The sequence below is a fragment of the Lynx canadensis genome, chromosome D4 (assembly GCF_007474595.2).
Source record: "Lynx canadensis isolate LIC74 chromosome D4, mLynCan4.pri.v2, whole genome shotgun sequence".
Taxonomy (NCBI): domain Eukaryota; kingdom Metazoa; phylum Chordata; class Mammalia; order Carnivora; family Felidae; genus Lynx; species Lynx canadensis.
In genome coordinates, this window is record NC_044315.2 from 2,121,865 (window position 1) to 2,136,017 (window position 14,153).

General features: G+C 42.9%; 1 protein-coding gene across 3 annotated transcripts in view; it reads right to left on the reverse strand.

Annotated features, from left to right (window-relative positions):
• Positions 1–10,368: 10,368 nt before the first annotated feature.
• LOC115499268 (F-box/WD repeat-containing protein 12-like) overlaps positions 10,369–14,153 on the reverse strand; it is a 48,176-nt gene continuing 44,391 nt past the window's right edge. For 2 of the 3 annotated variants that reach the window (XM_032595503.1, XM_032595504.1), the window contains one exon: positions 12,030–12,647. In XM_032595503.1, the coding sequence (XP_032451394.1) occupies positions 12,521–12,647 (127 nt within the window). In that variant the 3' untranslated portion in view covers positions 12,030–12,520. Of the gene's footprint in view, positions 11,205–12,029; positions 12,648–14,153 lie in introns of those variants that run through there. The other variant, XR_004344332.1, reaches the window with a different exon arrangement.

Below are 14,153 nucleotides of genomic sequence, written 5' to 3' on the forward strand. Positions count from 1 at the left end.
CCAGTCATTTGAAGAGCAGCTCTCATGCCCTGGTAGTTACAGATCACCCCCCCACAGGACACAAAGTGACAAGTGATCTGAGTTTGCCATCATAAACTAGATTTGATATGATCCATCATCACAGAAATTGGTGTGCACAGCAATGATCAATCGTGTAATGGTAGTGGCCCATTTGGGACTGGGCTTAAGCGGGGCCATAAGGCCCAGGTAAATCACAGGAACAGGTGGCCCGGACTCCTACCTGTGCTGCCTCTCCCTCAACCAGCACCCATGTTTCACGGGGGCTTCCTATGACTAACCGGCATGAAGAAGTGACTCAGAGTGAATCACAACTAGGCTGGCTCATTATGTGGGTATTGGCTGAAATGGTGTGCTGCTGCACCCCTGCCTCACTAGAATGCCACGTGGGACATCCCTGAAAGACACCACGAAAGGAAGTCCTTCAGGTGAGCCAAGCTTGGAGTGGCTCTGTTGGCAATTCATTCATATGAAGGAAAATGACTAGAGGTACAGAGTCACATGGACTTTTGACAGTGGCAGATGGCTTGTCTGGTGAGGGGCCTAGAAGGGTCTGAGGTCTGAGAAAGAGATGTGCAGTAGGGCAGACAGCATGAGATCTTTGTGTCTTACTTGAAAGCCTGCGAGAGACCACACACTGCAGAAAGGGCTCTCAGTATTACTGGTAACAGGATGACCATCTTTTGGCTGCCGTGCCAGACAGACTATTCTTGACAACCCAGTCCTTGTGCAAAGGCCCGTGAACAGTGTCAGGGGCGAGAGCCAAGCACAGGCCCAATGGCAAGGGCTTCTTATGTCAAGACTGACATAGTTGCCACCATTGCCAAAGGCCCATCTAGTCGACAGCAGACTGATGCTATCAACTTGGCACCATTAATCAGAAGGCAGGATTTTGTCCTTATGACCCCTGCCCATGGTTCTACCGGCACATCACCCACACACCTGCAGAATGCCTTACCTGTGATATCCCACAGTCCTGCCTCAGAACAAAGGGCCCATTTTACACCAAAGGAGGTGTAACCATGAGCTCATGACTATGGAATGCATTGATCTTGTCCCCTTCCCATCATCCAGAATTAACTGGTCTGATATGATGGTGGGATGCCCTATTGATGGTTCCCCTAAGGTGCTGGCCAAGAGTCAATACTTAGTGTGGCTTGGATACCATCTTCCAATCCAGGATGTGGCATACATTCTGAATCAATAATGACTGATGACCAATAGTGCCACTAACGCTAGAATACATGAGTCTGAGAACCAACAAGTGTAGGGGTGGCCCCCTCTCTTATGACAGACCGCAACCCTACATATTTTTCTGTTTCCCATTCATGCAACCTTTGGCTCTCTGGGATTACAGGTCCTAGCTCCTGGAGATATGAGTGGAGACACTTCTTTCAGGGTCACAGCAAACATTCCTCTTAAGTGGAAGCTATGACTACCACCTGACTATTCTCTGTTCTTGGCCAGTGGCCCAAAGGTAAAGAAAGGATTGGCTCTGATGATTGGGATTGTAACTGACAAGCATCAGGGACTAGACTGCTCGTAGAGAATCAAGTAGAGTGGAGTGTGTCTATGCAAATAACTGGGTATCTCTTAACTGTCATACCCAGCAATGACTTTCAATGAGCAAGGAAAACCACCACAACATCACCCTGGGGATGAAGGTCTGGATCACCCCACCAAACAAGCAACCCACAGAGCCCAAAGTGCTGCTTAGAGTAAAGGGAATCCAGCAGAAGAACTCTTGCTCATTTTGCTAGTGCTCTGGCACAGGTGTTCAGATTAGAACAGGTCATCGTCAACTTGGAGACTCCAATCACACTTGCAAAGAGTAACGACGCCTTTGTTCTCAGTCGAGGGAGGCTCGGGGAAGGCAGGCCCCACGATGTGTATGAAAGCTGTACACAATGGGAGTGATGCAAATGGTGGACTAAGCTGGGACACAAAGCTTGTACACCTTCTCCAGTTCCTTCAACCAGTTCCTGCTCTCCTGCGATTGGCACCCCATCTACCCCAGGCTGCCCCAAACTTGGAACTGACTGAGGTATATACTGCAGGGCATTTGGAGCTGGCTCTCTGTCAGCCACCTAGGTGCTGGATGTGCATAATGGAGGTGCACAGGAGTCAGCCTCACACTGAACTAGGACTTCAAAAAGCTATACCCTCAGAGCAAAGGAGATTAGCATCTAAGTCTGCCCCTCCTGCCAGATGCAGGGAATAGTAGAGAATGCAGCCCTTCTGATGCTCAGAACAGGGGATGGGCAGGGACATGGTGGGGAGCTGAGACACTGTTACCCGGAACCCACGCTACTGGGAACACATACCTCGGATTGGCCAAAGACGTTCAGATGTGAGCCAGCCTCCATTATTGTGTCGCGTATCTCTATGCGTCTGCAAACACTCGCCATCCTCCAGCTTTCTTTCTTTTTTTTGGCCAGCCTAATAGCGCAAAGTGAGAGGTCATTACTGTTTTATTTTGTTGTGATTACTACTGATTTTGAGCACTTTATCCTGTGCTTTAGGATTTGGTTTCTTCTGCAAATTATGTTTCCTCTTTGCTCAATTTAGGGGTTGCTGTCAACAGCATGTCTTAATTTTGGTTATGGTGTCACTTGTACAAAAGATTTAAATCTTTATATAGACTAATTATTTTGCTATAAGTTTTGCTTTTGTATTATTTAATCCTGCTTTAAACGCCTACTCTTTTCTAATTTTTTCCCTATAACTTAAAAAAAAAGTTTAGATCCTTCACACATAAAAAACGTATTTTTGTGCACAGTATGAGGAAAGGATCTGCTTCATTCCATGTGGATAGCCAGTCCTTCCAAGATTACTTACTGAAGCATCATTTCTCCATTCTGATTTGAAATGTCACCTATTGTATACCAAATTTCAAACTATACATAGGTCTGTTTCTTGATCCTCTATTGTCTATTCATGCACTGATGCTGCTGGTCTCAATGATAAAATTTAATTTTGTCTTCATAATTCACAGGGCAGGTCTACCCCTTCCTCTGCCTTTTGTTTCTGCAAGATTGTCTTGACTACTCTCGTACAGATGCATATAAACCAGATAATCATCTTTTTACATTCTATTTTTTAAACGGTAGCAATTTTATCAGTATTGCTTTCAATATATGGCCTCTTAAAAGTAGTAATTCTTCCATCATGAACATGGGTTATCTCTCTATTCTTTATTCCTTTAGAAAAGCTGTGTTTTTTCTTCATAAAGTTTTTTTCATTTTAGATTATTCCAAGGTATCATAGTTGCCAGTGTTGTGGCAAATGGGATAATTTTCCTATCATATTTTCTAATTATTATTACACTGATCGCAATATGTTACACTGATTTCAAATATTATTTTCAAATCATGCTGATTTGCTAATTCTAATGCTTTTCTTAGGTTTCTAAGGGAGAAGGTACTGTTTGGAAATTACAACAAACATCCATTTCTAATATTTTTAGAATTTAATTTTTAAAAATTTTACAATTAATCAGCACCTCCAGGGCAATACTTTTTTTTTTTTTTTAATACAATTTATCATCAAGTTACCTAACATACAGTGTATGCTCTCGGATTCAGAAGTAGACTCCCATGATTCATTGTTTACATACAACAACCAGTGCCCCATCTCAACAAGTGCCCTCCTCAATGCCCATCACCCATTTCCCTCTCCCTTGTCCCTCCATCAACCCTCAGTTTGTTCTCTGTATTTAAGAGTCTCTTATGGTTTACCTCCCTCTCTGTTTGAAACTATTTCCCCCTTCCCTTCCCCCATGGTCTTCTGTTAAGTTTCTCAAATTCCATATATGAGTGAAAATATATGATATCTGTCTCTCTCTGACTGACTTATTTCACTTACCATAATACCCTCCAGTTCCATCCACGTTGTTGCTAATGGCAAGACTGCATTCTTTCTCATTGTCAAGTAGTATTCCGTTGTACATATAAATCACATCTTCTTAGCCATTCTTCAGTTGATGGACATTTGGGCTCTTTCCATACTTTGATTATTGTTGATAGTGCTGCTATAAACAATGGAGTACATGTGCCCCTATGAATCAGCACTCCTGCATCCTTTGAATAAGTTCCTAGTAGTGCTATTGCTGGGTCATAGGATAATTCTATTCTTAATTTTTGAAGAACCTCCATACTGTTTCCAGAGTGGCTGCACCAGTTTGCATTCCCACCAACAGTGCAAGAGGGTTCCCATTTCTCCACATCCCCATGAGCATCTGTTCATTCCTGAGTTGTTAATTTTAGCCATTCTGACAGATATGAGGTGGTATCTCATGGTGGTTTTGATTTGTATTTCCCTGATGAGAAGTGATGTTGAGCATCTTGTCATGTGTCTGTTGGACATCTAGATGTCTTCTTTGAAAAAGTGACTATTCATGTCTCCTGCCTGCCCATTTCTTCACTGGATTGTTTTTTGGGTATTGAGTTTGGTAAATTCTTTATAGATTTTGGATACTAACCCTTTATCTGCTATGTCATTTGCAAATATCTTTTCTCATTCCATTTGTTGCCTTTTAGTTTTGTTGTTTCCTTTGCTGTGCAGAAGATTTTTATCTTGATGAGGTCCCAATAGTTCATGTTTGCTTTTATTTCCCTTTCCTTTAGAGATATGTCAAGTAAGAAGTTGCTGCGGCTGAGGCCAAAAAAGTTGTTGCCTGTTTTCTCCTCTAGGGTTTTTGATGGTTTCCTGCCTCACATTTAGTTTTGACTCACATTTAGAGTTTATTTTTGTGTATGGTATAAGAAAGTGGTCTAGTTTCATCCTTTTGCATGTTGTTGTCCAGCTCTCCCAGCACCATTTGCTAAAGAGACTCTCTTTTTTCCAATGCATACTTTTTCCTGCCTTGTCAAAGATTAGTTGGCCATACATTTGTGGGTCCAATTCTGGGTTCTCTATTCTATTCCACTGATCTATGTGACTGTTTTTGTGCCAATATGATACTGTCTTGATGATTACAGCTTTGTAGCAGAGGCTAAAGTCTGTGGTAGAGGCTAAAGACTGTGATGCCTCCAACTCTGGTTTCTTTTTCAACATTACCTTGGCTATTCGGGTCTTTTGTGGCTCCATACAAATTTTAGGACTGTTTGTTCTAGCTCTGAGAAGAATGCCAGTGCGATTTTGATTGGGATTGCATTGAATGTGTAGATTGCTTTGGGCAGTGTTGACATTTAAACAATATTTTTTCTTCCAATCCATGAGCATGGAATGTTTTTCCATTTCTGTGTGTCTTCTTCAATTTCTTTCATAAGTTTTCTAAAGTTTTCAGCATACAGATCTTTTGCAACTTTGGTTAGGTTTATTTCTAGGGATTTTAAGGTTCTTGGTGCAATTTTAAATGGGATCAATTTCTTGATTTCTCTGTCACTTCATTATTGGTGTATAGAAATGCAACTGAATTCTGTACATTGATCTTACATCCTGCAACTTTGCTGAATTCATGTATCAGTTCTAGCAGTTTTTTGGTGGAGTCTTTTGGGTTTTCCATGTAGAGTATCGTGTCATCTGTGAAAAGTGAAAGTTTAACTTCTTTGGCAATTTGGATGTCTTTTATTTCATTTTTTGACTGATTGTTGAGGCTAGGACTTCCAACACTATGTTAAACAACAGCAGTGAGAGTGGACATCCCTGTCATGTTCCTGATCTCAGGGGGAGAGGTCCCAGTTTTCCCCCATTAAGGATGATATTGGCTGTGGCCTTTTCATATGTGGCTTTTATGATGTTAAGATATGTTCCTTCTATCCCAACTTTCTTGAGGGTTTTTACTTAAAAAGGGTGCTGTATTTTGTCAAATGCTTTTTCTGCATCTGTTGACAGGATCACATGGTTCTTATCCTTTCTTCTATTAATGTGATGTATCACACTGATTGATTTGTGAATGTTGAACCAGCTCTGCAGCCCAGGAATGAATCTCACTTGATCACGGTTAATAATTCTTTTTATGTGCCGTTGAATTTGATTTGCTAGTATCTTGTTGGGAATTTTCACATCCATATTCATCAGGGATAATTCTTCTTTTTAGTGGTATCTCTGTCTGGTTTGGGAATCAAGGTAATGCTGGCCTCATAGAATGAGTCCAGAAACTTTCCTTCCAGTTCTAGTTTTTGGAACAGCTTGAGAAGAATGTATTAACTCTGCTGTAAATGTCTGGTAGAATTCCCCTGGAAAGTCATCTGGACCAGGACTCTTATTTCTTGGGAGATTTTTGATAACTGATTTAGTTCAAATTTTCTATTTCTTCCCGTTTGAGTTTTGGTAGTGTGTGGGCACCTAGGAATTTGTCCATTTCTTCCAGGTTGTCCAGTTTGTCGGCATATAATTTTTCATATTCAATAATTGTTTGCATTTCCGTGGCATTAGTTGTGATCTCTCTTCTTTCATTCATGATTTTATCTATTTGGGTTCTCTCTCTTTTCTTTTTGAGAAGTCTAGCTAGGGGTTTATCCAGTTTGTTTATTCTTTCAAAAAAAAAAAACTCTTAGATTCATTGCTCTGTAATACTGTTTTTTTTTTTATTCTATATTATTTCTGCTCTAATCTTTATTTTTTCTCTTCTCCTGTTGGCTTTGGGCTTTCTTTGCTGCTCTGCTACTAATTCCCTTAGGTGTGAGGCTAGGTTTGTATTTGGGATTTTTCTTATTTCTTGAGATAGGCCTGGATTGCAACGTATTTACCTTAGCACTGCCTTTGCTGCATCCCAAAGGGTTTGGACTGTCATGTTTTCATTTTCATTTTTTGTGACCCAGTATGTGATCTATCTTGGAGAATGTTCCATGTGCACTCAAGAATGTGTATTTGGCTGCTCTTGGATGAAAGGTTCTGAATATATCTATCAAGTCCATCTGGTCCAGTGTACCATTCAAGGCCATTGTTTCTTTATGATTTCCTGCCTAGAGGATCTGTCCATTGTTGTAAGTGGAGTATTAAAGTCACCTACAATTACTGTATTCATATCAATAAGATTACTTGTTTGTGATTAATTGATTTATATATTTGGGTGCTCTCAAGTTGGGGGCATAAACATTTACAGTTGGATGGATAGACCCCGTAACTATGATATAATGCCCTTCTTCATCTCTTGTTACAGTCTTCAGTTTAAAACCTAGTTTGTCTGATATAAGTATGCCTACTCCAGCATTCTTTTGACTTCTAGTAGAATGATAGATGGTGTTTCATCCCCTTACTTCAATCTGAAGGTGTCCTCAGGTCTAAAATGAGTCTCTTGTAGACAGCATATAGGTGGATCTTTTTTTTTTTAATCCATTCTGATACCCTATGTTTTTTGATTGGAGCATTGAGTCCATGCACATTCAAAGTTATTACTGAACGATAGGGACTTAATGTCACTGTGTTATCTGTGGGTTTCATGTTTGTGGTGATGTCTCTGGTACTTTGTAGTCTTTACAGCATTCCACTCAGAGTGTCCTTTAGGATCTCTTGCAAGGCTGGTTTAGTGGTAATGAACTCCTTCAGTTCTTGTCTGGGAAAGCCTTAATCTCTCCTTCTATTCTAAATGATGGCCTTGCTGGATAAAGGATTCTTGGCTGTATATTTTTCCTATTCAGCACATTGAATATTTCCTGGCAGTCCCTTCTGGCTTGCCAAGTTTCAGTGGACAGGTCTGCTACTACCTTTATGTGTCTATCCTTATAGGTTAAGGCCTGTTTTTCCCCAACTGCTTCCAGAATTCTCTTTATCTTTGTTTTTGCCAGTTTAGCTATGTTATGCCGTGTTGAAGACCTATTTTTGTTGATCCTGAAGAATTCTCTGTGCCTCCTGGATTTGGATTTATGCTCCCTTACCCAGATTAGGTTAGTTCCCAACTATAATTTGTTCAAGTAAACCTTTTGCCCCTTTCTCTCTCTCCTTCTTCTTCTGAACTCCTATGATATGGGTATTATTACATTTTACTGAATCAGTTAGTTCTCTAATTCTCCCTTCATGGTCTAGCATTTTCTTATCTTTTTCTCAGCTTCATCATTTTCCATACTTCATCTTCTATTTCACTTATTCTCCCCTCTGATTCCTCCATCCTTGCTGTCACTGCATTGTTTATTTTGCACCATATTTCCAACATTTCTTAATTTGTCGTGACTATGCCTTAGTTCCTTGATCTCTGCAGCAATAGATTCTCTGCTGTCTTCTATGCTTTTTCAAGCCCAGCTATTAATCTTATGACTATTATTCTAAATTCTTGATCAGTTATATTGTTTTTATCTGTTTTGAGCAATTCTCTAGCTGCCATTTCTTCCCGGAATTTTTAGTGAGAGTTACGTTTTGTCATTTGGGCTAGTTTTCTATCCTTCATGTGTTTTAATAGCTTGTTATGTGTCCTGCACCTACAAGCACTACTATATTAAAAAGGGGTCATACACTGTCCAGGGCCTGACCCTTCAGGAGGTGTTTTTGGAGTGTGTTGCGTGCTCTCTGTTGTTGTGACTCTGGTTGCTTTCTCTTCTTACTCATAGTGGCGGTTTGGATCTTCCACCAGTTGTGGTTTGACTTGTTCATTGAAGTAACCCTGGAAAAATTTTAAAAAGGGGGGTGGTGGTGGAAGAAGCCTTATCCCATAGAAAGAGAGAAATGATGGTGGTGAGGAAAAGAAAAGAAAACAAAAATTGACCAGGCAGAGAATCAGAGAAACTACATGGTTTAATCCAGAGAGAGAGAAGAAAATAAAGGAGATACAGAATACGTGTAAAAAGACTAGATTAAAAGTGTCTGCTTAAACAAATGGACAACCAGAAAAGAGAAGGGAAGAAATGAGGAAGAAAGAAATGAGGAAATGTGTGTGTGTGTATATAGACACATACATATACATATATACACATATATATGTACACACACACACATATATACATATGATATATGTGTATACATATAATAAAAATATATATGTATATAATCTATAATAAGAATTGACCAATAATCATATCAGAAAATGCAAAACCACTGGACCAATATATGACAGTGCCTTGGAGTCGGTGGCTGTGCTGGTCTGGAGGAGAGGCTGTCTGATTTGTCAGCATCAATCCCGCTCTTGTAGATTCGCAGTTACCAGGCATGGAGGGGCACAATTTGTAGAGGTGAGTCCCGCCTCCACTGTGGGCCTGCTGTCCCTTCCCTGAAGCCCCACCTTGTTGGATGGGGAGAAAAATGGTGAAACCCCAGTCTCTCCTTCCCGGACTGGGTGTCCCAGACCACTCTGTTCAGGTAGTTCTCACAGTGCTGCGGGGGCACAAACAGGCCAGTTTGTCCCACTCCACAGTCTCCCACACCTCCCAGGCACTCGGCTGGGATTCAAACCCTGATGTCTTAAGGGATCCCACTCCACAAGCCCCGGTTCTGGGGTCGTGCCACTCCACCCAGCCAGATGACAAAGGGCTTCTGGCTGGTGGGCACCTGCAGGGTCTTTTGTCCTTGGAGGCTATATACCTTCTTCCCACAGCACTCAAGGGACAGGACTCCTCTCTCTGACTGCACCTCTGAGCTGGCTACTGAGCCCAGGGCTGGGCTCTGCCTCCCCCTTCCCCCAGGGCACATGTGTAGGGCAGCAGACCCCAGTCCAGAGAAAGCCCTGCAACCCTGGATTGTGTTAGGAATTTGTTCCTTCTCTGTTTTTTTCTGTTCCCTAGTCTATGGTCTGGACGTTTTTCTTTTGTCCAAATACAATCCTACACAGTCTCTTCCTTTTGTCTCTCCACCGAAGGGGATTCCTCCCCTCCATGCCTACACTGTCCATTTTCTCTCTCCCAATTCACAGTCATGCACCTATGGCCTGCCAAGCTATCCTCATGGGCCCCTGGAGATGTTTTTGTCACTCTGTAGCCTGGAATTCCAAGTCTTCTGGCCTCAATACTGCTATGTTTGAGGGACAAGGGAACTTTGGGTCCCCCTACTTCTCCACCATGTTGACTCCTCCCCCTGTAGGGCAATACTTAATTATGGTGGTGACCAATGTCACGCTTACCTTGTTTCTAGCATCAGTGGAAACATTTCTGACTACTCATCATTAAGCATATTTGCTCTTTTGTATCCCCTTTATCCAGTTAAGAAAATTATCTTCCATTCTTATTTTGTTATTTTGTACTTTCTACTTAACCCATCAATTACTTAAAAGTGAATTTTAGGGGCGCCTGGGTGGCTCAATCAGTTAAGCACCTGACTCTTGGTTTCAGCTCAGGTCATGATCTCACGGTTTGTGTGTCCAAGCCTTGTGTCAGACTCTGCACTGACAGCATGGAGCCGGCTTGCGATTCTCTCTCTCTTCCTCTCTCAAAATAAATAAAAATAAACTTTAAAAAATAAAAGTGAATTTTAAGAGTGATTGTGTTTGTGGTAACTGTCTTTTTAAAAAGGCATTATTATAGTTAGTAATTAATATTTTAGAAATTGTTAAGACGTCACCTGTGGCCAAAAACTAGGGAAATTTTTTCAGTATTTTCTGTACTTATACAGAATATCTTGGGCGTTGCACCTGCAGTAACAGAGGCTCTGAGGAAGGCTGAGATTTACCTGCTGGCAGGAATCAGAGGTGCTGCTAAGGCCCTCATGCTCCCCAGCAGCATCAGCCCTCAAAGGGAAAGAAGCCTCAGAACTTGGATTTAGAGTACCTGGGAGCAGGAGACACTTCCTGTGTTTCCCCCAGGCTGTGGCATCACACCTCATAGATGTTGCTTTTCCCTGAGGAGCCCATCTGCCAGACTCAACACATGGTTTCTCCAAGAGCCTCCTGTGCTCAAGTTAGGGCAACTCTCTCCCTAAGCCTCCCGCACCACAGAGCTGTCCTTGGGCAGGGCCACCACACCCAGATGTGACACCATTTAATGCTGCTGCCAGCACACATGAGGCCCTGGTGGGCTGCCTTCCCTAAGAACTGACCACACTGCTTCCCCAGCTATCATATGTCCACGCCTCTCGGGTGGCTTGTACCCTCACCAGTCCCTTATCGGACCTCCCCTCTTTTGCCAACATTCCAACCCCTTTCCCGTGTCTTCAGCAAAAACTCCTCTATCTCAACTTACCTGAATCTTCCCTTTATCTTCTGAACAGCTATTTCCTTTCTTGCTGTGTCATGTGTGTGTGTTTTTCAGCGAATTTTTTGCCTCCTCTCCCTTCCCCCATGGCTGTAAGCAGGATGCACTAGGACCGCTGAACACCCGGTAGGACTGTGATGGGACAAACAGAGACTTCTGACTTCAAGCTGACAAAGACTTTGGGTTTCCAAATGCCCACCTTATGTAAGGTATTCACACGAGGGGAGGCTGAGCAAAAGATATATGGGGATCCACTGCCCTGTTTTTGCAACTTTTCTGTAAATGTAGAATTATCCCCCAAAAAACCTTAGATTTTAAAAGGGGGAGGACACAGATCTTCTCCTCTTGGGTAAATAACTGCATCTGGGCTTATATGGGACACAGGTGCTATGTTGGGTATAAAGTGCAAGTACTGGGCAAGGGGGTATCGGTACTGGACAGCTGAAGTGGCACGCTGCGGTAGCGAGCTCTTCATCCTCATTGTCTGTTTCTCAGGAACTTTTCCTAGTTTTGAAGAATTTCTCACAGTGTGAGTCTGGACTGGGAGCTGCTCTATTGAAGCTTAAAGGGTCAGACTCTCCCATCCTGGCCTGGATGGTGGGGGCTTGCGGCAAAGTCAGAAAATCACACTCACATCCTGGTGTTCCTAGCCTTGAAGTCACCCTTCCCCAGAAGCAGCTGGTAAGTTTTCAGATGGTGTCAGTGCCACAGATGCAGTGGCAGCAGCGTGCAAGTGTTGGGGAAAACAGGGACGGTAGGCCAGACACTGCTGGAACAGGCCCTGCTTCCTATGGTTCCAGATCTGTTTCTCCAGCCCCCCCCCCACTGACCCGGCACACTTCTCTATCTCCTTCCAGTAAATTGCTTTCTTGGTGTTAGTTAGCTAGCTTTCTGTCCCTGCTGCCTGTAGCTGAGAACCCCAGTGACCCACCCACCAAAGCAGCCAGGGCCTCCCTGTGGACCAACTCCAGGGATGCCATCTGTACAAGACACAGAATGGCATCCCTAGAGCTGGGCAGCGTGGTGCCACACAACCATTTATTAACGTGTGCCTGAAGCACGTAACAGGATGGGGGGGAAAACCATTTCCTTACTTCGTTACATATCTAACAACAAAATAATCATGGTACAAGCCCAGCCCCTTGTACTTGGGCCTTCTGGCATCCGCTCCTCTCTACCCCTTACTATCTGAACAAGCTTAGGCAGGTGGCGTGGCAGCTGGACAACAGGCCAATAATGGGTTACTCTCCCATTACTGGTCCTGTTCCTCATGTGAAAAACAGAGACATCATACCTCTTTAACTGGTTTGTGAGGATTAAAAAAAAGTCACATAGCACAGTGCCTGGTCCATAACAGGTATCTGAGAATTGCTCATTTCTGTCTCAATGGTGATAAGTCATCATTTAGTCTGTATGTAGACAAGCTCTTCACCAAAGTGAGATTATCTTCAATTGATGCAGTCATCTGAGCCACGCTGCACTTTGAAGCAATAGGACCTCAGAATACTCGTCCCAATGTTTCTGGCTTCCACACCTACAATGCTCATACTGTCGCCTTCCACATGGGTGAATCCACTGCGAAAGGAAGGGACAGGTTGCACGTTAACTTGAGGAAGAGACATGTGGTTAAGTAGCTAAGCCTTTACACAGAGAATGGAGTGCAACGTCCTGACCGTCTCCAGCCAGCGCACCCCATCTGTGTTGAGACCTGTGTTCACTCTAACAGATAGCAAGATGATCACATTCCGGAGTGGGGATAACAGCTTGGGGCCCTCCTGACAGTAGCTGCCTGAATCACAACGATTCCAGCTGGTCTAGAAACATCTCCTGATAGAGAAGAACTGGTATCTAATCCAATCTTGGCGGGGTAGAGTCATTTCCCTGGAAGTGAGAATCAGCCCATCAATTCCTGACCAGTCTCAGTGAAAGATAAATGCAGGAGCTAATGGGCCATCATTTTCTATAGTGTTCTCTTCACCTAGAAAGACCAGACAGTGCTGCTCTGAGCATGACAGAGAATGAGCCGGCGAGAGAACCAAACGAACCGAACCACAGAAGGGATTGGAGTTTCCTGCAGAAGCTGTTTCTGGCTATAGATTGCTTCTAAAAACACTGCCACTCTGACTTTTATGAAATGCCTTTTAGCTTGGAGTAAATTCCACACTCACTTACTGAGTTTAAGTAGCAACTGAAGTTCTACTTAACTTAGAAATTAGTATCAAGAATGCAAGGTGGCATCTCCAGGCTCAGAAAACTGCAGCATTGGACAGTCTACACTGGGGCTGGGCAGGAAGCAGGCAGCATAGTCAGTCAGCCAGTGGTCCTCACGGTTTGTTGGCAAGAAAAGTCGAACCAGCATCTGCTTCCTTTCTTATTCTCTTTAGAGAATTCCTTAGTCTTTTTTCGTCCATTGATTTTTAGTAAGTGTGCAGAGTTGTGCAACCATCACCACTATCCAGTTTGGATTTCCATCACTCCAGAGGATCCGTGGGGCGCGTTGGCAGTGAATCCCCTCCCACGCCCAGCCCCAGGCAGCCTTGTTTCTACAGACTCGTCTTTTCTAGAAGGGTCATGTAAATGGAATCACACAACGTGGTCTCACACATCTGGCTTCTTTCATGTAGCATGTTTTTGTGGTTCACCCACAGTGTCCGTGTCAAAAAGCTGTTCCCTGTCACTGTAGAGTCAGATTCCCGACTGAATCTATCCATCTACCAGCAGGTGGGCACTCACAGTATTTGCACTTTGGGGGTATGTTGAATAAAGCTAAGAACATTCATGTACAAATCTCTGTGTAGACATAAGTTTTATTTCTCTTGGGTAGATTCCTGGGAGTATGCAACTAGGTTGCTGGTAAATTTATATTTAACATACTTGTCTTCCCTGTTTTCTGTAGAGAATCAGTAGGTATTCACAGATGATAACATTTTGGGAAACTGAAAAGCTCTCAGGAAGTACTGGTTATGTCTTGCAGCATTCAAAAGATGCTGGAAAAAATTTATGGGGAACAGCATGAAACAAGATGGCAGGATTCTTGTTGTCAAATGAAGCTCCCCAAGAGAAATTACCAGTCGACTAAGG